This window comes from Carcharodon carcharias, chromosome 5, assembly GCF_017639515.1.
Source record: "Carcharodon carcharias isolate sCarCar2 chromosome 5, sCarCar2.pri, whole genome shotgun sequence".
Taxonomy (NCBI): Eukaryota; Metazoa; Chordata; class Chondrichthyes; order Lamniformes; family Lamnidae; genus Carcharodon; species Carcharodon carcharias.
The window spans coordinates 20828035-20849931 of NC_054471.1; the positions used below are offsets into that span (position 1 = coordinate 20828035).

The window sequence follows — 21897 nt, forward strand, 5'->3', positions numbered from 1 at the left end:
CACCCAGCATCTGTGAAGCTGTGACTGGCATCTGTGAAGTTGGGACCTCCAGAGGAGGCCAAAATGGATCATCCACTCAGAACTTCTGGCTGAGGATGGCTGCAAATGCTTCCTGTCTTATACATTAATGTGCTGGGCTCCCACATCATAGAAACCTAGAAAATAGGAGCAGGAGTAGACCATTCGGCCTTTTGAGCCTGCTCCGCCATTCATTATGATCATGGCTGATCATCCAACTCAATAGTCTGCTTCCGCTTTCTCCCCATACCCTTTGATCCCTTTCGCCCCAAGAGCTATATCTAACTCCTTCTTGAAAACATACAATGTTTTGGTCTCAACTACTTTCTGTGGTAACAAATTCCATAGGCTCACCACTCTCTGGGTGAAGAAATTTCTCCTCATCTCAGTCCTAAATGGTCTATCCCGTATCCTCAGACTGTGACGCCTGGTTCTGGACTCCCCCACCATCGGGAACATCCTGCATCTACCCTGTCTAGTCCTGTTAGAATTTTATAGGTTTCTATGAGATCCCCCCTCATTCTTCTGAACTCCAGCGAATATAATCCTAATCGACTCAATCTCTCCTCATATGTCAGTCCCACCATCCCAGGAATCAGTTGGGTAAACCTTCGCTGCACTCCCTCTATAGCAAGAACATCCTTCCTCAGATGAGGAGACCAAAATTGCACACAATATTCCAAGTATGGTCTCACCAAGGTCCTGTACAATTGCAACAAGACATCCCTGTTCCTGTACTCGAATCCTTTGGCTATGAAAGCCAACATACCTTTTGCCTTCTTTACTACCTGCTGCATCTGCATGCTTACCTTCAGCGATTGGTGTACAAGGACACCCAGGTCTCATTGCACATTCTCCTCTCTCAATTTATAGCCATTCAGATAATAATCTGCCTTCCTGTTTTTGCTACCAAAATGGATAACCTCACATTTATCCACATTATACTGCATCTGCCATGCATTTGCCCACTTACTCAGCTTGTCTAAATATTGAGGATGGGAATATTTGTGGAACCTCCTCCTCCAGTTAGTTGTTTAATTGTCGACCACCATTCACAATTGGATGTGGCAGGACTGCAGTGCTTACATCATTGGTTGTGAGATTGCTTAGCTCTGTCTATTGCACACTGCTTCCACTGTTTGCCATGCAAATAGTCCTGTGTTGTTACTTCACCAGGTTGACATGTAATTTTTATATGCCAGTTGCTGCTCCCGGAATGCCCTCTTCATTGAACTGGGGTTTGATGGTAATGGTAGAGTGGGGGATATGCCGGGCCATGAGGTTACAGATTGTGTTCGAGTACCATTCTGCTGCTGCTGATGGCCAGTTTTAGATCTGTTTGGAATCTATCCCATTTAGCACAGCAGTAATGCCACACAACACAATAGAGGGTATCCTCAATATGAAGATGGGTAGTCACTCCTACCAGTACTGTCAAAGACAGATTCATCTCTGACAAATAGACTGGTGAGGATGAGGTCAAGTTAGCTTTTCCCTCACCATTTCAGAGGCCATTTAATGGCAGATTTCCTTCCCTAAAGGGCTAGTTTTTAATTAAAACCAGATCAATTTATTGAAGTTATATTCTATCAGCTGCCATGGTGGAATTTGAACTGTGCCCCCTGAGCATTAGCCTTGGCCTCTGGATTGCTAGTCCAGTAATAGCCCACTATGCCATTGCCTCCCCTGTAATCTTTAAGAAAGATTTGGAGTTACCCATTTAAAAGCCACAGTGATTTTTTAATATACCTTTAGCAGCAAAAATTGTGCTGAAACCTCACCCTTTTGAGGTCCTATTGTGCTTCTCCTTATACAATCAGTATCTAACGTACATTACATTAATTAGATTAGGTAATTCTTTACATACATGCTCAACACAGCAAAACAATCACCCAAACCCAGCATCCAAGTGTGAACTTCAATCCCTTACCTGCTCATGGCATGTGATGGGTTGATAGGGCACATTCTCCCGTGCTTGATTGTTTCTTGATAATTGCTGAATTGGGCCTGTCAACTCTATAAGTCACATTCACAGGGAAAGTAATGCAATAACTGTGAGAGGAAGAGATAACATTTACATAGACCTGTATAATGTCACCAGAATATCCTAAAACATTTCACAGCTAATGAATTATGAGTTAAGTGCAGTCACTTGTTTTGTAGGCCAACACAGCAGGGTTCCAAAATAGAAAATGAATGAATGACCTTTTTTTCTGTTCGTTCATGGGATGTGGGCGTCACTGGTTAAGCCAACATTTATTGCCCATCCCTAATTGCTCATGTGAAGGTGGTGGTGAGCTGCCTTCTTGAACTGCTGCAGTCCATGTGATGTAAGTGCACCCACAGTGCTGTTAGAAAGGGAGTTCCATGATTTTGAACCAGCGACAGTGAAGGAACGGCAATATATTTCCAAGTCAGGATGGTGTGTGGCTTGAAGGGTAACTTCCAGATGGTGGTGTTCCCATGTGTCTGCTGCCCTTGACCCTCTAGACGGTAGTGGTCTTTGGTTTGGAAGGAGCTGTCAAAGGAGCCTTGGTGAGTTTCTGCAGTGCATCTTGTCGGTGGTACACGTTGCTGCCACTTTGTGTCGGTGCTGGAGGAAGTGAATGTTTGTGGATGTGGTGCCAATCAAGCAGACTGCTTTGTCATCGATGGTGTCAAGCTTCTTGAGTGTTGTAGGAGCTGCACTCATCCAGGCAAGTGTTGAGTATTCCATCACACTCCTGACTTGTAGATGTTGGACAGGCTCTGGGGAGTCAGGAGGTGAGTCATTCGCCGCAGGATTCCTAGCCTCTGATCTGCTCTTATAGCCACAGTATATTTATGGCTCATCTAGTTCAGTTCCTGGTCAATGGTAACCCTCAGGATGTTGATAGTGGGGGATTCAGTGATAGTAATGCCATTGGATGTTAAGGGATGATGATTGGATTCTCTCTTGTTGGGGATGGTCATTGCCTGATACTTGTGTGGCATGAATGTTACTTGCCACATATCAGCCCAAGCCTAGACATTGTCCAGGTCTTGCTGCATTTGGGCATGGACTGCTTCAGTACCTGAGGAGTCGCAATCAATGCTGAACATTGTATAATCATCAGTGAACATCACTTCTGACTGTATGATGGAATGAAGGTCATTGATGAAGCAGCTGAAGATGGTTAGGCCTTAGACACTACCCTGAGGAACTTCTGCAGTGATGTCCTGGAGCCGAGATGACTGATCTCCAACAACCAGAACCATCTTACTTTGTGCTAGGTATGACTCCAAACAACGGAGAGTCCGTGTCTCCTCATGTGACACACACACACACACACACACACACACACACACACACACACACACACACACACACACTCGGACAAATGCTGCCTTGATGCCAAGGGCAGTCACTCTCACCTCACCTCTGATAATCTGTTTTTGGTAGCTAGAGGACTACTGAGCAAGATATCAGCAGAATCCTTGTAAAAGTTTAACCGCAATGTGAAGCAGATAGACGTTAACTATTACTTACCCAATGGAAACATTATTCTCCCATAATTTCCTCTTCTTCTCATGTAGCCAATGGCTCATGTTGGGATTTGTTTCTATAGATGTCAGGAATCTTCTGATAACTAACCCTATTATCAGCAATAGTCAAATACAGAGAGCAATAGGGCAAACCTGATCCTGTCCTCTCGGAACCCTCAATAAAGATCACAAAAACAGATTATCTATTGATAATATTTATGGCAGCTTGTTGCGCACAAATTGGCTGTTGCATTTCCTACATTACAACAGTGATGACTTTTCATCAGTACTTCATTGGCTGTAAAGTGCTTTGGGAAATCCTGTGATTGTGGAAGGTGTTCTATAAACGCAAGTTTTTCTTTTCCTTTTCACTGAGGCACACACACTTACCCGCAGGTGGCACTGGAGAGTAATCAGACAGTAAATTCTGGCTGACAGTTGTGCGTCTGCTAATCAGAGGCCACTACTTTCCTCTGCTGAACCTCCTAGAACATGCATGATTCTCCATACTTCCTTGGCTCTCTACTTTCCACAGGCATATCTTGAGCAGTGTTCCCACTTACCCCTCAAAGAGCTCTTGGATTCACTCACCCTCCACATCAGTTCACAGGTGCTTCAAGTTGATTCCACCCACTCTACAAATCAACTTCATTGTACCATGCCCCTCTGATTTATTGTTCCCTTCTTATTTTCCGTCCTCAACCAAGCCCTTATGCTAACAAATATTGTACATGGTTCCCCTTACTCAGATACTGTCCTTGTCCCTTTGAAATCTTCATCATAACTGTACCTCCGCCAAAAATACCCTTGATCCCAGACTTTACAAACTACCATATCTTCAACCTCCCTTTCCTTGAACCTGTTCTTGTTGTCACCAAAATCCAATTTCCCACAACTCCGTGGTTAAACCTCCAATCTAGTTTCTGCTCCTGCCACATAAGACCATACGACATAGGAGCAGAAGTAGGCCATTCGGATCTTCGAGTCTCCTCCGCCATTCAATGAGATCATGGCTGATCTGATAATCCTCAACTCCACTTTCCTGCCTCTTCCCCATACCTTTGATTCCCTTATTGATTAAAAATCTGTCTATCTCCAACCCAGTCTCTACAGCCCTCTTAGGTAAAGAATTCCGTACATTCATTACCTACTGAGAGAAGAAATTCCTCCTCATCTCTGTCTTGAATGAGCGACCCCTTCCTCTGAGATTATGCCCCCTGGTCCTATTCTCCCATAAGGTGAAACAGCCTATCAGCATCTACCTGTCAAGCCCCGTAAGAATCTTATAAATTTCAATAAGGTCGCCTCTCATTCTTCTAAACTCCAATAAGTACAGGCCCAACCTACTCAATGTCTCCTCATAAAAAACCTCTCCATACCCGGGATCAACCTACTGAACCATCTCTAGACTGCCTCCAATGCCAGTATATCTTTCCTTAGCTAAGGGGACCAAAATTGTTCATAGTATTCTAGGTGTGGTCTAACTCATGCCTTGTATAGTTTTAGCAAGACTTCCCGATTTTTATACTCCATTCCCTTTGATTTGAAGGCCAACATTCCATTTGCCTTACCTGTTACCTGCTGAACTTGTATGCTAGCTTTTTGGGGTTCATGCACGAGGACGCCCAAATCCCTCTGTGCTGCAGCTTTCTGCAGTCTTTCTCCATTTAAATAATATTCAGTTCCTCTATTCTTCCTGCCAAAGTGCATAACCTCACATTTTCCCACATTAAATTCCATTTGACACATTTTTGCCCATTCACTTAACCTGTCTATATCCCTCTGCAGACTCTTTGTGTTATCCTCACCACTTGCTTTCCTTATTTTTGTGTCATCTACAAACTTTGCGATAGTACATTCACTTACCCCATCCAAGTCATTAATATATATTGTAAATAATTGTGTACCCAGCACTGATCCCTGTGGCACTCCACTAGTTACAGGTTGCCATCCTGAAAATGCCCCTCTTTCCCAACTTTCTGTATCCTATTAGTTAGCCAAATCCTCTATCAATGCTAATATACTACCCCCAAAACCCTGGGCTCTTATTAAGTAGCCTCACGTGCGGTACCTTATCAAACACCTTTTGGAAATCCAAATATATTCCATTTGCTGGTTCCCCTTCATCTATCCTGCTTGGCACCTCCTCAAAGAATTCTACTAAATTCGTCAGGTATGATTTCCCCTTCATGAAGCCATGATGACTTTGCTTGATTAGAGTATGCATCTCTAAATGCTTTGCTGTTACATCCTTTATAATAGAGTCCAACATTTTCCCAATAACAGATGTTAAGCTAACTGGCCTATAGTTACCTGTTTTTTTGTCTCTCTCCCTTCTTGAAATAGGGTGTTACATTGGCAGTTTCACAATCCTCTTGGACTTTTCCAGAATCTAATGACTCTTTGAAGATTACTACCAGTGCATCTACTATCTCTGTAGCTACTTCCTTTAATATCCTAGGATGCAACCCATAAGGTCCAGGGGACTTATCGGCCTTTAGCCCCATTAGTTTCCCTAGTACTTTTTCTCTAGTGATAGTTATTGTATTTATTTCCTCCCCCCATTTTACCCCTTGATTATTTAGTATTTTTGGAATGCTATTTGTGTCTTCTACCATGAAGACTGATGCAAAGTATTTATTCAACTCCTCTGCCATTTCCTGGTTCCCCATTATTATTTCCCCAGCCTCATTCTCTAAGGGTCCTATGTTCACTTTGGCCTCTCACTTCCTATTTATATATTTAGAAAAGTTCTTATTGTCCATTTTTATATTACTTGCTAGTTTACCCTCAAAAGTTTATTTTCTCCCTCTTTATTACATCACCGAAAGGGTCCTTATCAAAGTCACAAACGATTTCTTCTGTGACCCTGGTGCACTTTCTCGTCATCCCTCTGCAGCCGTTGATATGGTTGACTACACCATTCTCCAAGTCCTCACTTCCGTTATCCGGTTGAGTAAGACTTCCTTTGTCTGGTCCCTCTTACTTATCCTGTCATAGCCAGAGAATCTCCTGCAATAGCTTCTTGCCACACTGTTGCCTCTAATCTCCCAAGGCTTCTCTTTGGCTCCCTCCTATTTCTCATCTCAATGCTGCCACTCAGTATCATCTGAAAACCAATCAGGCTCCACATGTACACTGACAATAACTAGCTTCACCTGACCATAGCCTCCCAACCACTTCACTGCGTCTCTGTGTTCTCAGACTACTTGTTTGGCATTCAGTCTTTCAGCAATTTGGGAAGACCAAAGCCATTGTCTTCAGCTCTCATCACCAATTTCATCTTCCCCCTAGACACCGTTGCAGGCAAACAAGTCTGTTTCCAATCTCGGCATTCTATTTGACCCTGAGCTGAACTTCTGACGCCATATCCTCTCTATCACAAAGTCCTCATATTTTCACTGGTGTAACACTGCCCCATCCTCAGCCTACATGCTGCTCAAACTCTCATCCATGCATTTATTACATTCAGACTCTATTTCCAATTATCTTATGGCCAGCTTCCCAACTCCTACTCTGCCCAAACTTCCAAACATCTAAAACTATGTTGTCTGTACCCTAACTCATCCATCCCTGTACTCATGACCCATATTCAGCAACTGGTCCAGTAATGCCTCGATTGACTATTCTCATCCTCATGTTGAATTCCCTCCATAGCATTGTCCACCCCTACTTCTGTAATCTCCTACAACCCTCTAAGAACTTGGCTCCTCCAGCTCTTTTCTCCCCCCTCACTTCCTCTGCCCCATCATTGCAGAATGCCTTCAGTCATCTGGGCTTTAAGCTATAAATTCCTTCCCTGCTTCAATTCTTCTTTAAGATATTGATTTCAAAGTATTTGATCAAGCTTTCAGTCACTTGTCTTTATCTTTGGCACTAGGTCAACTTTTGACTTATTATGCTCCTGTGAAGTGCCTTGGAATCTGTTACTATTTTAAAAGTGCTATATATAAATTCAAGCAGTTGTTGATTTCACCCTTCTCTAAAATAGTGTTATTGAGACCAATTATAGCACTCCCACCAATTCTCCAGTAGAGATCAATAAGAGACCAAATGTGAGACTTTTCAGTCCTTAGTGTGACAGTGGGCATGAGGTTGGTGGGACGGGTTAATGCTGAAATGTTCATGCCCCTGATAAACCTGATTTGCCAAATAGCCTTTTCTCTTTCTGAACTCTCTCATCTTCTTAGATCGTTCTAGGTCATTACCATTGCCTGACAAAGGTGACATGCTCCAGGCCTTTGTGTGAAAGAACAAACTAGGGTAACTTTCTGTGTCTCCCTCCCAGTGACGTTGTGTCTGGCTTCTGGTCTGTGGCTTTCCATTACAGCAGAGCCAAGAACCAGAAATCAAGGCACAAATTAGATCATACATTCCACAGCAAGAAGCAATGGCAAGTCACGAAATTGCACCAATGCAGTGATCCAATATGAAACATTTTAAAGTTACTGTGGGATTGATGTCTAGAATATATTTTAATATATATATATAAATCTCAAATGGAGTGATAATATGAATGTTAACACTGATCTCACCACTCTTGGCTTAAAGAAGGAAGGAAAACACAGCAGGATTCTGCCTTCCCACCAACGTCCCTCCCAGATCGCCAGCCAGTGACAGGTGCTACAAACTGTAATTGTGAACCTGTCTATGCTTATACATGAAGACTGGCAATTTGGGCAAGGTACTTGAGGGCCAATTAGCATCTCTACCCCAGCAAGAATGATCATCTTCAGATAAGAGGTTAATAAAAGGAAAAAGATAAAAACAAGGAGAAAAGTTAGCATGGTGACTCAGAATTCAGGGACAGCAGAAACAAAAGCTTTTTTTTAATTCATTCACAGAATGTGGGCTTCGCTGGCTGGGCCAGCATTTATTGCCCATCCCTAATTTGCCTTGAAAAGGTGGTGGTGAGCTGCCTTCTTGAACTGCTGCAGTCCATGTAGTGTAGGTACACCCACAGTGCTGTTAGGAAGGGAGTTCCAGGATTTTGACCCAGCAACAGTGAAGGAACAGCAATATATTTCCAAGTCAGGATGGTGAGTGACTTGGAGGGGAACTTCCAGATGGTGGTGTTCCCATCTATTTGCTGCTCTATCCTCCTGGATGGTGGTCGTGGGTTTGGAAGGTGCTGTCTAATAGCCTTGGTGAGTTTTTGCAGTGCATCTTGTAGATGGTACACACTGCTGCTACTGTGCATCGATTGTGGAGGGAGTGAATGTTTGTGGATGTGATGCCAATCAAGCGGACTGCTTTGTCCTGGACGGTGTCAAGCTTCTCGAGCGTTGTGAGAGCTGCACTCATCCAAACAAGTGGAGAGTATTCCGTCACACTCCTGACTTGTGTCTTGTCAATGGTGGACAGGCTTTGGGGAGTCAGGAGGTAAGTTACTCGTTGCAGGATTCCTAGCCTCTGGCCAGCACCTGTAGCCACAGTGTTTATATGGCTAGTCCAGTTCAATTTCTGGTTAATGGTAACCCCCAAAATGTTGATAGTGGGAGATTCAGTGATGGTAATGCCATTGAATGTCAAGAGGCGAAGGTTGTACAGAGAGGCCACAGAGGAAAAGCCAGACACAACATCACTGGGAGGGAGACACAGAAAGAAAGTTACCCTAGCTTGTTCTTTCACACAAAGGCCTGGAGCATGTCACCTTTGTTGGAGATGGTCATTGCCTTACTCTTTTGTGGCACGGATGTTACTTGCCACTTCTCAGCCCAAGCCTGAACACTGTCCAGGTCTTGCTGCATTTGGACATGGACTGCTTCAGTATCTGAAGAGTCACGAATGGTGCTGAACATTGTGCAATCATCAGCGAACATCCCCACTTCCGAACTTATGGTAGAAGGAAGGTCATTGATGAAGCAGCTGAAGATGGTTTGGCCGTTGAATGTAATCAATCCACAAGATTTAAATTACTACTCTCAAACTGAGAATACAGTTCTACATTCCCTTTGTTCTGTTTAACCACTTACCCCGTGGAAGCTCCACTTGATGTGCATTGGCAATGCTTTGCCAATGAGCAAAAAGTTGCTCCTCCTCGTCATTGTCTTCCTCCATGTGTTCAGGGATGTCCTCAGCAACATCATCTTCCAATGCATTTAGATCCTCCAGTGTGATGCGAGACATTGCACTGTTAGGAAACGGAGTGTTGGGTTGTTAAATGTACAGAACAGTATGAGTTCTTCTGAATTAAGTCTGTGTTCAGATCACCCTATGAATATCAACAATAACATGATGAATATCATGAACAGCACAAAAAGGAAATCAAATCCAGTTCTGACAAAAGGTCATCAACCTGAAATATTTCTCTCTCCCCAGGTGCTATTGTTGCTCAGTATTAACAACATTTTCAGTTTTATTCCAATTTCATCTTGTTCATTTTTACAGAAACACCATCTTTTCACCAGGCTTTATCCTAAGCCTCTTCAAAGGGCGCTGCCTGTTAATTGGGTATAGCTCCACAGGAACTGGTTAGTGCCTCTCTCCTGCCATGGTGTTTGCCTATGTGACCAGACAGCTTCCCATTAGCCTTGATCATATTTTGCAGTCCAATGGCCTTTAAAGGTCTATCATGGCACCTAAGTCCCTTTGCTTATCAATTCTCCCATTCAGCCCATCGTGTCTGCACTGACCCTCCTAGTGAGCATTTCATTTGGTGCCATTGTCCCACCTTCTCCCCATAAACCGCTCCCTTTCCCACTAGTTCTGCAATTTTTTTCTCTTTCTGTACTTATCCAATCCCTTTTTGAAAGCCACAATTCCTACACCACACTCTCAGACTTTGCATTCCAGATCCTAATCATTTGCTGCATGAAAACGTTTTTGCTCATGTCACTGTTAGTTTTTTTGCCAATTTATTTTAAAGAGGTGTTTTCTGGTTTGCAGCCATTCCGCCAATGGAAACAATTTCTCTCCATCTAGGCTGTCCAGACCGCTCATGTTTTTTTTTTACTCATTCATGGGATGTGGACTTCACTGGCTGGGCCAGCATTTATTGCCCATCCCTAGTTACCCTTGAAAAGGTGGTGATGAGCTGCCTTCTTGAGCCACTGTAGTCCATGTGGTGTGGGCACACCCACAGTGCTTTTAGGAAGGGCATTCCAGGATTTTGACCCAGCGACAGTGAAGGAACAGTGACATATTTCCAAGTCAGGATGGTGAGTGGCTTGGGGGGGAGAACTTCTAGGTGGTGGTGTTCCAATCGATTTGCTGCCCTTGTTCTTCTGGATGGTAGTGGTCATGGGTTTGGAAGGTGCTGTCTAAGAAGCCTTGGTGAATTCCCGCAGTGCATCTTGTAGATGGAACACACTGCTGCTACTGTGCGTCGGTGGTGGAGGGAGTGAACGTTTGTGGATGTATTGCCAATCAAGCTGGCTGCTTTGTCCTGGACGGTGCCAAGCTTCTTGAGTATTGTGGATGCTGCACTCATCCAGGCAAGTGAGGAGTATTACATCACATTCCTGACTTTTGCCTTGTAGATGGTGGACAGGCTTTGGGGAGTCAGGAGGTGAGTTACTTATCACAGGATTCCTAGTCTCTGACCTGCTCTTGTAGCCACAGTATTTATATGTTTAGTCCAGTTCAGTTTCTGGTCAATAGTAAACCCCAGAATGTTGATAGTGGGGGATTCAGTGATGATAATGCCCTTGAACGTCAAGGGGCGATGGTTAGATTCTCTCTTGTTGGAGATGGTCAATGCCTGGCAATTGTGTGGCGCGAATGTTACCTGCCACTTGTCAGTCCAAGCCTGGGTATTTTCCAGGTCTTGCTGCATTTGAACATGGACTGCTTCAGTATCTGAGGAGTCGTGAATGGTGCTGAACATTGTGCAATCATCAGCAACATCCCCACTTCTGACCTTATGATGGAGGAAGGTCATTGATGAAGCAACAAGGTGGTTGGGCTGAGGACACAACTCTGAGGAACCCCTGCAGTGATGTCCTGGAGCTGAGATGACTGACCTCCCAACAACCACAACCATTTTCCTTTGTGCTGGGTATGACTCCAACCAGGGAAGAGTTTACCCTGATTCCCATTGACTCCAGTTTTGCTCGGGCTCCTTGATGCCACACTCGGTCAAATGCTGCCTTGATGTCAAGGGCAGTGACTCTCACCTCACCTTGGGAGTTCAGCTCTTTTGTCTATGCTTGAACCAAGACTATCATGAGGTCAGGAGCTGAGTGGAACCCAAACTGGGCCTAAGTGGGCAAGTTATTGCTAAGCAAGTGCCGCTTCATAGCAGTGTTGATGACCCCTTCCATTACTTTACTGATGATGGAGAGTAGACTGATGGGGAGGTAATTGGCCGGGTTGGATTTGTCCTGCGTTTTGTGTAAAAGGACATATCTGGGCAATTTTCCACATAGCAGGATCAATGCCAGTGTTGTAGCTGTACTGAAACAGTTTGGCTAGGGCGCGGCAAGTTCTGAAGCACAAGTCTTCAGTACTATTGCTGGGATGTTGTCAGGGCCCGTAGCCTTTGCACTATCAAGTGCCTTCAGTCGTTTTTTTGATGTCACATGGAGTGAATTGAATTGGCTGAGGGCTGGCATCTTGATGCTGAGAACCTCCGGAGGAGGCCGAGATGGATCATCGACTCAGCACTTCAAGCTGAAGATTGTAGAAAATGCTTCAGCCTTATCTTTTGCACTGGGCTCCCTCATCATTGGGGGTATTTGTGGAGCCTCTTCCTCCAGTGAGTTGTTTACTACCATTCATGATTCAATGTGGCAGGACTGCAGAGCTTAGATCTGATCCATTGATTGTGGGGTCGCTTAACTCTGTCTATCACTTGCTGCTTATGCTGGTTGGCATGCAAGTAATCCTGTGTTTTACCTTCACCAGGTTGACACCTCATTTTAAGATATGCCTGATGCTGCTCCTGGCCTGCCCTCCTGCACTCTTCATTGAACCAGGGTTGATTCCCTGGCTTAAAGGTAATGGTAGAGTGTGGGATATGCTGGGCCATGAGGTTACAGATTGTGTTTGAGTACAATTCTGCTGCTGCTGATGGCCCACAGTGCCTCATGGATGCCCAGTCTTAAGTTGCTAGATCTGTTCAAAATCTATCCCATTTAATCTATCCCATCGGTAGTGCTACACAACATGATGGGGGGTACCCTCAATATGAAAGCAGGACTTTGTCTCCACGACGACTGTGCGGTGGTCACTCCTACCAATACTGTCATGGACAGATGCACCTGTGGCAGGCAGGTTGGTGAGGATGAGATCAAGTATGTTTTTCCCACTTGTTGGTTCCCTCACCACCTGCCACAGACCCAGTCTAGCAGCTATGTCCATTGTTTCCAGTGTCTAGGTCTGTCCAGTTTAATTCTTTTTTTTGTGACTTTGTAGCAGTTTGATACAACTGAGTGGCCTTTTGCAAGGCATTTAAGAGTCATTTGCTGTGGGTCATGTCGGTCATTAGTGAACCATATGGGTTTTTACAACAATCGACAATGGTTTCATGGTCATTATTAGACTTTTAATTCCAGATTTTTATTGAATTCAAATTCCACCATCTGCCATGGTGGGAATGGAATCTGGGTCCCTGGAGCATTACCCTGGGTCACTGGATTACTAGTACAGTGACAATACCACTATGCTATCGCCTCTCCTCCAGAGTGTTGGTGAGTGAGTGAGAAGAACAGGGTAGTGTCCTAGGCTCAACCATTTTCAGCTGCTTCATCAATAACCTACCCTCCATCATAAGGTCAGAAGTGGGCATGTTCACTGCTGATTGCACAATGGGCCAAATAGCTTCCTGTTCTGTAACAATTCAGTGATTTTGAGTGGAACTAGCTCAGTTGCTCTTGTAGGGATCCAGCACAGGTATGACAAGCTGAATGGTCTCCTTCAGTGCTATAACCATTCTGTGATGCTATGCAAGGTGGTGGGCATTGACTAGAGATTCACTTGTAACCCTATAGACACAGATCGAAACTGTAGTTGTTGAGTTAGAAGATGTGTGCTTATAATGTGTTATAAACACTTATAAAAGTGTGTAAAGGTCCCAAGCTCTATTCTTGACCAACTTGCTTTCTGTTATAGAACATGATAGCAGAAGTTGGTTGCCTCATGGTGAAATTGGGAACCTAAGAAAATAAATTTCAGACAAAAAACTACAATCCTAGGGACCATTGTGGAAAATGGCAGAAAGCAAGTGTAAATTGTTATGGACTGAATACCCACCAATATTCTCAGATTCTGAACCATATGACCAGTGGAAGAATTAAGTGGATATGTTGATACATTTATGTCCCTAACCAGAAGGAAACAAGGTATGGCCTTGGTGTTGTCACTTCCATGAAGAAGTAAAATCAGAAGTAAAGTATCTTGTGAGAAGACTGCCTGACAGTTGAATATTGATTAGGGTTTTGGGGCTTCGTTTAGATTTCTTGGATCAAACCCTACAATAAGATGATCTCTTAAAATGCTTATCAGGCATACATACGAACATACAAATTAGGAGCGGGAGTAGGCCACTCAGCTCCTCGAGCCTGCTCCATCATTCAATAAGATCATGGCTGATCTTACTGTGGCCTCAACTCAACATTCCCACCTACCCCAATAATCTTTCACTCTCTTGCTTATCAGGAATGTATCCACCTCTGCCTTAAAAATATTCAAAGACCCTACTTCCACTGCCTTTTGAGGAAGAGATCCAAAGACTCAAACCTCAGAGAAAAGATTTCTTCTCATCTCTGTCTTCAACAGGTGACCCTTTATTTTTAAGCAGTGACCCCTAGTTCTAGATTCTCCCACAAGAGAAAACATCCTCTCCACATCCACCCTGTCAAGACTCCTCGGAATCTTATATTTTCAATCAAGTCGCCTCTTACTCTTCTAAACTCCAGCAGATACAAGCCTAGCCTGTCCAATGTCTCCTTAAACGACAATCTTCTCATTCCAGGTATTAATCTAGTAAACCTTCTCTGAGCTGTTTCCAATCATTTACATTCTTCCTGAAATAAGGAGACCAATACTCCATATGTGGTCTCACCAATGCCCTGTATAACTGAAGCATAACCTCTCTACTTTTGTATTTAAATTCCCTCGCAATAAACGATAACATTTTATTAGCTTCCCTAATTGCTTGTTGTACCTGCATAAAAACGTTTTGTGATTCATGCACTATGACACCCAGATCCCTCTGCATCTCAGAGTTCTGCAATCAGACTTCTGCATGGTCAGACTTTGATATATTTCGAAAAACAGATTGTCATTTAATGGATGCATATATCAGAGTCTTTAAGTGATGGCAGAAACCATGCCCCCTTTTTACAGCACTAGCTGCTGTAAGGCAAGTTTAAATGTCCAGTGTGAATGTTAGTTAATGTGTGAATGGATGAATGAGTGAATAGGTAGGCTGGTGGGTTGGCTAAGTGGGTGAGGTAAGTGGGTAGGGTGAGTGAGCTAAGTGCTTGAGTGGGTAGGGTGGCAGGTGGGTGGGTAGTCAGGTGGGTAGGGTGGCAGGTGGGTAGGGTGGTAGAGTAGCAGGTGGATTAGTAGGTGTTGGCAGGGTTGTCAGGTCAGGTTGGGATGGGTTTTCAGGTGTGGAGTTAGTCAGATAGTGTGGACTAGTCGGTTCGGGGAGGAGTTGGGTGTAGTCAGTTGGTCAGGGAGAGTTTAGGGGGGTTGGGGGTGGTCAGTGATTGGGGTTGGGTTGGTTGTATAGTTACCCAGGAGTTAGACTAGGATTTTTCTGTCTACCATTTCCTGAGTAACTGTCTGAAGTCTCCAAATCCTGCTCAGAGTCAGCCTTTTTCGAAAGTGTTATGGCAGGCGGATGCTAAATGCCAAGCTGCCCAAATATCAGAGGGAAACTTGAAGCAGCTACCACAACTATTTCCAATTTGTACTTATTTTGAGATGTGGGCTTTGAATTCAGTAAAAGGAAGCCCAGCAAGTCTTATAGATTTCTTACAAAACTAAATTAAACCTTTTATTAATATAAAAAATTATTTTAAGCATACATAGATCTACAAATTACTATTATGATAACTTCTATATCCCCTAATTAATCTAAACCCCTGTTACACCTCCGTTAAAGCAACAGTGAGACACACAAATTTTAAAAGACCCAGGCAAAGTAACACACAATACCCCAGTTGAATTCAAAGTGAGTTTTTCTCAGTTTCAGTTCCTTGTAGACAGCAGCTTGAGGCTCAGATGCTGGAGGCTTTTCAGACTAGTGTTAGATCTTAGAATGCCTGCCCTTACACACAACCTTCGCTCCTTTATACATATTTTCCCCTCTGAATACAAATTCCCATTGTTTCACTATGTCTTTGGACTTTACCTCTCTAATAATAAAATCTATCATAGTACCAATTTTACCAGTAATCTTTGGGAAAAATAAACACACTGTTTCTTAACTTCTGGCTAGGTGTAACATTTCACATCCTCTTTTGAATTCAAGCTTGTCTGGTTTATTTAAAAATGCAAATGTTCCCTTTACACCTTACATTCTAAAACATCCCCCATGATTACCTACTTAACATTTCAAACCAAGCTAATCTTCCGATACATCAAAGCCTTCGGACCAGCTGCATTTAATTCAATTAAGTCCCCCAACACACACACACAGACACAGACCCCACTATCACTCTATGCTACAATAAATTCCAATCACATTATAAACATTATTATATCTTCCTGACAAAGGGCCTGGGGAGCAAGGGAATTGCCCATCGGAAGTTCACATTTCCTGGACAGTTCCCATGCAGTCAGCGCGTCAGGACTCTTGGAGGGTCCCAACATACATTTCTGGTTGTACGTCTGCTCTCTGATGATCCAGAGACTGGAAGATCTGGGTCGTAGTATTTAGCCTGGTCCTTGCTTAAAGAATCTGCCTTACGTGCATCATACACCCTCTTTGCTTTTCTTTCTTCATGTTATCTCATAGACTCTCAGACATTTACAACACAAAAGGAACCATTCAGTCCATTGGATCTGTGCTGGTCAGCAAAGATCTGACTACACTAATCCCATTTTCCAGTGCTTCGCCCATTGCCCTAGAAACTATGGCGACAGAAATGAATATCTAAATACTTCTTAAATTTTTATGAAAGTTTTGGACTAAACCATCCTTTCAGGCAGTGAGTTCCAGACTCCCACCACCCTCCGGGTGAAAAGTTTATCCTCAACTCCCCTCTTAGCCTTCTACCTCTTACCTTAAATCTGTGCCCCTAGTTATTGACCCCTCTACAAATGGAAAAAGTACCTTGCTCTCCACCCTATGTCACTCATAATCTTATACACCTCTATCAGGTCCCCTCTCAACCTTTGTTGCTCCAAGGAAAACAACTCCATCCTACCCAATCTTCCCTCAAAGCTCAGACCCTCTAGCTCAGGCAGCATCCTGGTAAATCTCCTCTGCACCCTCTCTAGTGCAATCACATCCTTCCTATAATGTGAAGACCAGAAATGCACACAGTACCTCCAGTTGTGGCCTAACCAGCGTTTTATACAGTTCCAGCATAACCTACCTGTTCTTGTATTGTATGCCTTGGCTAATAAAGGCAAGTATCCCATATGCCTTCTTAACCACCTGATCTACCTACCCTGCTACCTTCAGGGATCTGTGGATATGCACACCAAGGTCCTTCTGATTGTCAGTACTTTCCAGGGTCCTACCATTCATACTGTAATCTCTTGCCTTCTTAGCACACCACCCCCCGCCCCAAGTGCATTACCTCACACTTTTCCGGGTTGAATTCCATTTGCCATTGCTTGCCCACCGGACGAGTTTACAGCTATCCTCCTCACTATTTACCACCCTCTCAATTTTCATGTCATCCGCAAACTTCTGGATCATACCCTATACATTTAAGTCCAAATCATTCATGTACACCACAAACAGCAAGGGCCCCAGCACCGAGCCCTGCAGAACCCTACTGGAAACAGACTTCCAGTTACAGAAAAATCCCTCTAACAAGACTCTCTGCTTCCTGCCTCTCAGCCAATTTTGGATCCAACGTGCCACTTTGCCTTGGACCCCATGGGCTCTTACTTTCTTGACCAGTCTGCCATGAGGGACATTATCAAAATCCTTGCTAAAGTCCATGTAGACCACATCACCTCTCTATCTCCCTTGTCACCCAAGGGTCACCCTGAACCCAATAACTTCCTTGGGCATTCCTGGTATTAATTTGCCTGTTATTGCTGTTCCAATTCAGTCTTTTGATGTAATAGCCAAATCTACTAAAGACGCTTTCATCCTAATTCTGTTTGGCTCTAATCTTTTCGTTGTATTGACACCTGCATCAGTATATGGACCATTTCAAAATCTGGCAATCATTGAGCCCTCTAGTCCTTGAGTCACCATTTGTTCCCTGAAGGCTGAGAAAATGTCTGTTTTTCTAAGAATTCTTTCAGCGCAGCAGACATCTTATCCAATTGGGTCTCCATCTCCAAAAATGGAACATATGTTCATATGAGAGACCTTAGCACAATCCAGCAATTGAAATGCTAGTACTGATCCAGGGATTCCCAAGTTGAATTTCATCAACCTTCTATACAATTGCTTAAAGACTTTGATTCTCTTCACTGCTCTCTGTGTAGATTTCTGCATTGAGGGACTTCTGCACTGTGGATTGGAAGTCCCCTTTTTAAATGTATCCTGGTGAGTGGGTTGTTTTCAATTTGATCAGCGTACCAACTCTGATCAGAAGATTTGGGCCAATATGTTGAGAGGATAAGTGAAGAGGAAAATAAGAGTGCCAAACAGAGCATATGAGATTAGAATTTTTTTTAGTATTCATTTATGGGATGTGGGCATCACTGGCTAGGCCAGTATTTATTGCCCATCCTTAATTGCCCGAGAAGGTCGTGATGAGCTGCCTTCTTGAACCGCTGCAGTCCATGTGGTGTAGGCTCACCCACAGTGTTGTTCGGGAGGGAGTTCCAGGATTTTGACCCAGTAACAGTAAAGGAACGGCGACATGTTTCCAAGTCAGGATGGTGTGCAGCTTGGAAGGGAACTTCCAGGTGGCGATGTCTGCTGCCCTTGTCCTTCTAGATGGTAGCAGCCATGGGTTTGAAAGGTGCTGCCTAAGGAGCCTTGGTGAGTTTCTGCAGTGCATCTTGTAGATGGTACACACTGCTGCCACTGTTCATCGGCGGTGGAGGGAGTGAACGTTTTTGGAAGGGGTGCCAATCAAGTGGGCTGCTTTGCCCTGGATGGTGTCAAGCTTAAGTGTTGCTGGGGCAGAAGTAACAAATTCACTAACAAATCCCTTCAGAGGTTTTAAAAATTAAATGAAAACATTTATTAACAAAAAAGATTTCAAGCACATACATAAGATTACAGCTATTTAATGCTATGACAAATCCTAAAATTCTTAATTAAGCTAACTCCCAACTACACACCCCCTTTAAAGCAACTGTCCGAAATAGATTTTAAATTTAAAAAGCAAGCCAGCAAATTACCATGGCATCCACTCAACAGTGGAATTCCACAAGCTCTTTGTTCAGCAACTTTTTACAAAAATGGCCAGAGGCTTCTTCAAGGCTGTGTCACATACTCCACTTACACACGCACGCCACCTCCCCCCCCAACCCCCCCGCCAACCACCCACCCCCCGCCCACAGCGTGACCTTTCGTTCCTCTTTATATATGTTTCCCTCTCTTTAATCTGTGAATTCCATTGTTCCGTATGCCCTTGCAAATTTACTTTTCCCATAATATAAAAATCTTTCATGTTGCCAACGTGACCTCTTTCCTTTCGGGGAAAAATAAACACACTTCTTGACCTTGCTTATCTTACCAATTGTAAACATCCTACCATCCCTTTGAAATCCAAACAACTCCTTCACTTAACCAAAAATGCAAATTTCCTTCACATCTTATATGCAAAGGCCTCATCCATGTTTACTCATTAGCATTTCACACCTAACTCCTTTTAATAATTTCAAGCTTGCAATCTAGCTGACTCCAATTAAATTAAATCACACACAGATACCTACACTCACAACCATTAACCTACTTTACAATAAACGATAATAATATTATGAAAAATATTATAGTTTCGTAACACCTCCATCCTTATGGAAAAATGAACCATCATAATTTTAAAAGATGGCTTCATTTGCTCAACCCATCTTACACTACTTACTATACTTATCTATACACAAGCTATTATATTACCAAGTGCATGTATTAACATAGTATATACAAATCTTGCAATTAGATTTTCTCATCCAGCCACATGTATATTCTGTAAATTAAATGGTTGCAGTAATAGACTCCATCTGAACAGCTTTGCAATTCGGTCTCGAAATTTGTCCAGAAATTTTAAAGGATTGTGGTCTCTATGAACAATTGTTTCTGAAGAATTGCTTGCAACATAAACCTCGAAATGCTGCAGTGCTAACACCAGACCCAGAGTCTTCTTTTCAATGGTTGAATATCTTCTCTGATGTACATGCAGCTTTCGTGAAATATACCTATCCGGTTTCTCAATTCCAGTTTCATTTTCTTGCGACAATACAACACTAATGTCGACATCACTTGCGTCAACTGCCAACTTAAATTGCTTGGTGTAATTAGGTACTGCCAAAACTGGCATCCTAGTCAATACAATTTTTAAACTGTCCAATGCATTCTGACACTCCCCTGTCTATTGAAACTTCTTGTTCTTTTTTAATAGTTCAGTCAATGGAGAAACCATGCTGCTAAAATTTGGTACAAACTTTTGGTAAAATCCACTCATGCCCAGAAATCTCAAAACTTCTCATTTTGTTGGGGAAACTCATGATGGCTTTTACTTTCACATATCTTAGAGCCACCTTACCATGTTCAATGGTATGGCCTAGATATGTAACTTGCGCTTTTGCAAACTCACTCTTAACCAACTTCACCACCAAATTAGCTTCTTGCAGTCAAACAGTTCTTTCAGATGTTGTAAATGCTCCACCTACGTTTGACTGAAAACTATCAAGTCGTCAATATAAACAGCACAATTGCTGAGCCCTGCAATCACTTTGTTTGTCACTCTTTGACATGTTGCTGGTGCATTTTTCAAACTAAATGTCACAACTTTAAATTGATTTAGTCCATCTAGTATCACAAAAGCCAATATCTCCTTTGCTTTCTCTGATAACGGTACTTGCCAAGTCAATTTTTGTAATAAACTTTGATTGTCCCACTTTCTCAATGCAACCAACCAACCGTGGAATAGGACATGAATCCACTTTTGTCACTACATTTACTTTTCAATAATCTACACACAGTCTTTGTGTTCCATCTGGTTTTGGCACCAGCTTAATAGGCGAACTCCAGTTACTGCAACTAGACTCAATGATGTCAATTTGAAGCATGAATTCGATTTCTTTCTGTTGTGATAATTTTGCTGGATTTAATCCATAAGGAAAACTGAATCTTCACATTTACATCATGTGTAGCTAAATTTGTTCTCCCGAGCTTATTCCCACAAATAGCTTTGTGTGACTGCAATAGTTTCTCCAAATCGCTTTGACACTTGTCTGGAAGGTAACTCAATATTATGTTGGGAAAGAGAGGTGGTTTGAGTGGGTTGTCTTTGGTGTTTGTGGGTGTTGGGAATGAGTTTTAGTTTGATTTGTGTTTCTGTATCATTTGTTGGGGGGGGGGGGGTCAGGTTGAGTTTTGTTTCGCTTTGAAGGGTGCCTGCATTTCTAATGAGTTGTACAAATGTTGCAGTTCTGTTAAACAAACATAAGTAGAGAAGCTGGGCTGTTGCCAGGCAACAAAGCTCCACAGACGCAGGACCTCCCACAGACACACACAATGAAGCTGGAAGCAGCAGTTTGATTTGGAAGTTGTTTGTGTTCAGTTTGTCTTGAACGTATCTGTCCAGGGAGAGTTCTTGGAGAGTGGAGATTAGAAACCCTTGTGTGAAAGACAGAATTCGGTGAGACTGGTATGACAAGTGTCTGGGGGGAGTTGAAGAGAGATCCATAGCATCCGTCTGGGGTAGCATCTGTCACTTGGTTTCAAAGTGTGATGTGCCTGTATCAGAAGGTGGACGAAGGCAAGGCAATGGTATATATCTGGTACAAAAATGGCCGGTTAACAAAATTCTGGCTCATGGAATTGCAGGATTAGTGTCAGGTTGGATTCAAAAATGGCTTAAGGACAGAAAACAGCGAGTGGTGGTAAATGGTTGTTTTTTAGACTGGAGGAGGTAGACAGCAATGTTCCCCAGGGGTCAGTGCTACGTCCACTATACATATATACACACAAATATATATATGTGTGTGTATATGCATATGTATATATCGCAGATGGAATTTAATACAGTGAGGTGATGCATTTTGGCAGTAGTGCAACGGAGAGGCAACATACATTTCATGACATAGCTCTAAAGAGTGTGCAGGGATATTGGAACC

General features: G+C 43.1%; 1 protein-coding gene across 2 annotated transcripts in view; it reads right to left on the reverse strand.

Moving 5' to 3' along the window:
* soul4 (heme-binding protein soul4) overlaps nt 1-21897 on the reverse strand; it is a 92136-nt gene that overhangs the window by 43901 nt on the left and 26338 nt on the right. For both annotated transcript variants that reach the window (XM_041188341.1, XM_041188342.1), the window contains exons 2-3: nt 9498-9655; nt 1949-2034 (exon numbers count right to left, since the gene is read on the reverse strand). In XM_041188341.1, coding sequence (XP_041044275.1) covers nt 1949-2034; nt 9498-9655 — 244 coding nt within the window. The remainder of the gene's footprint in view (nt 1-1948; nt 2035-9497; nt 9656-21897) is intronic.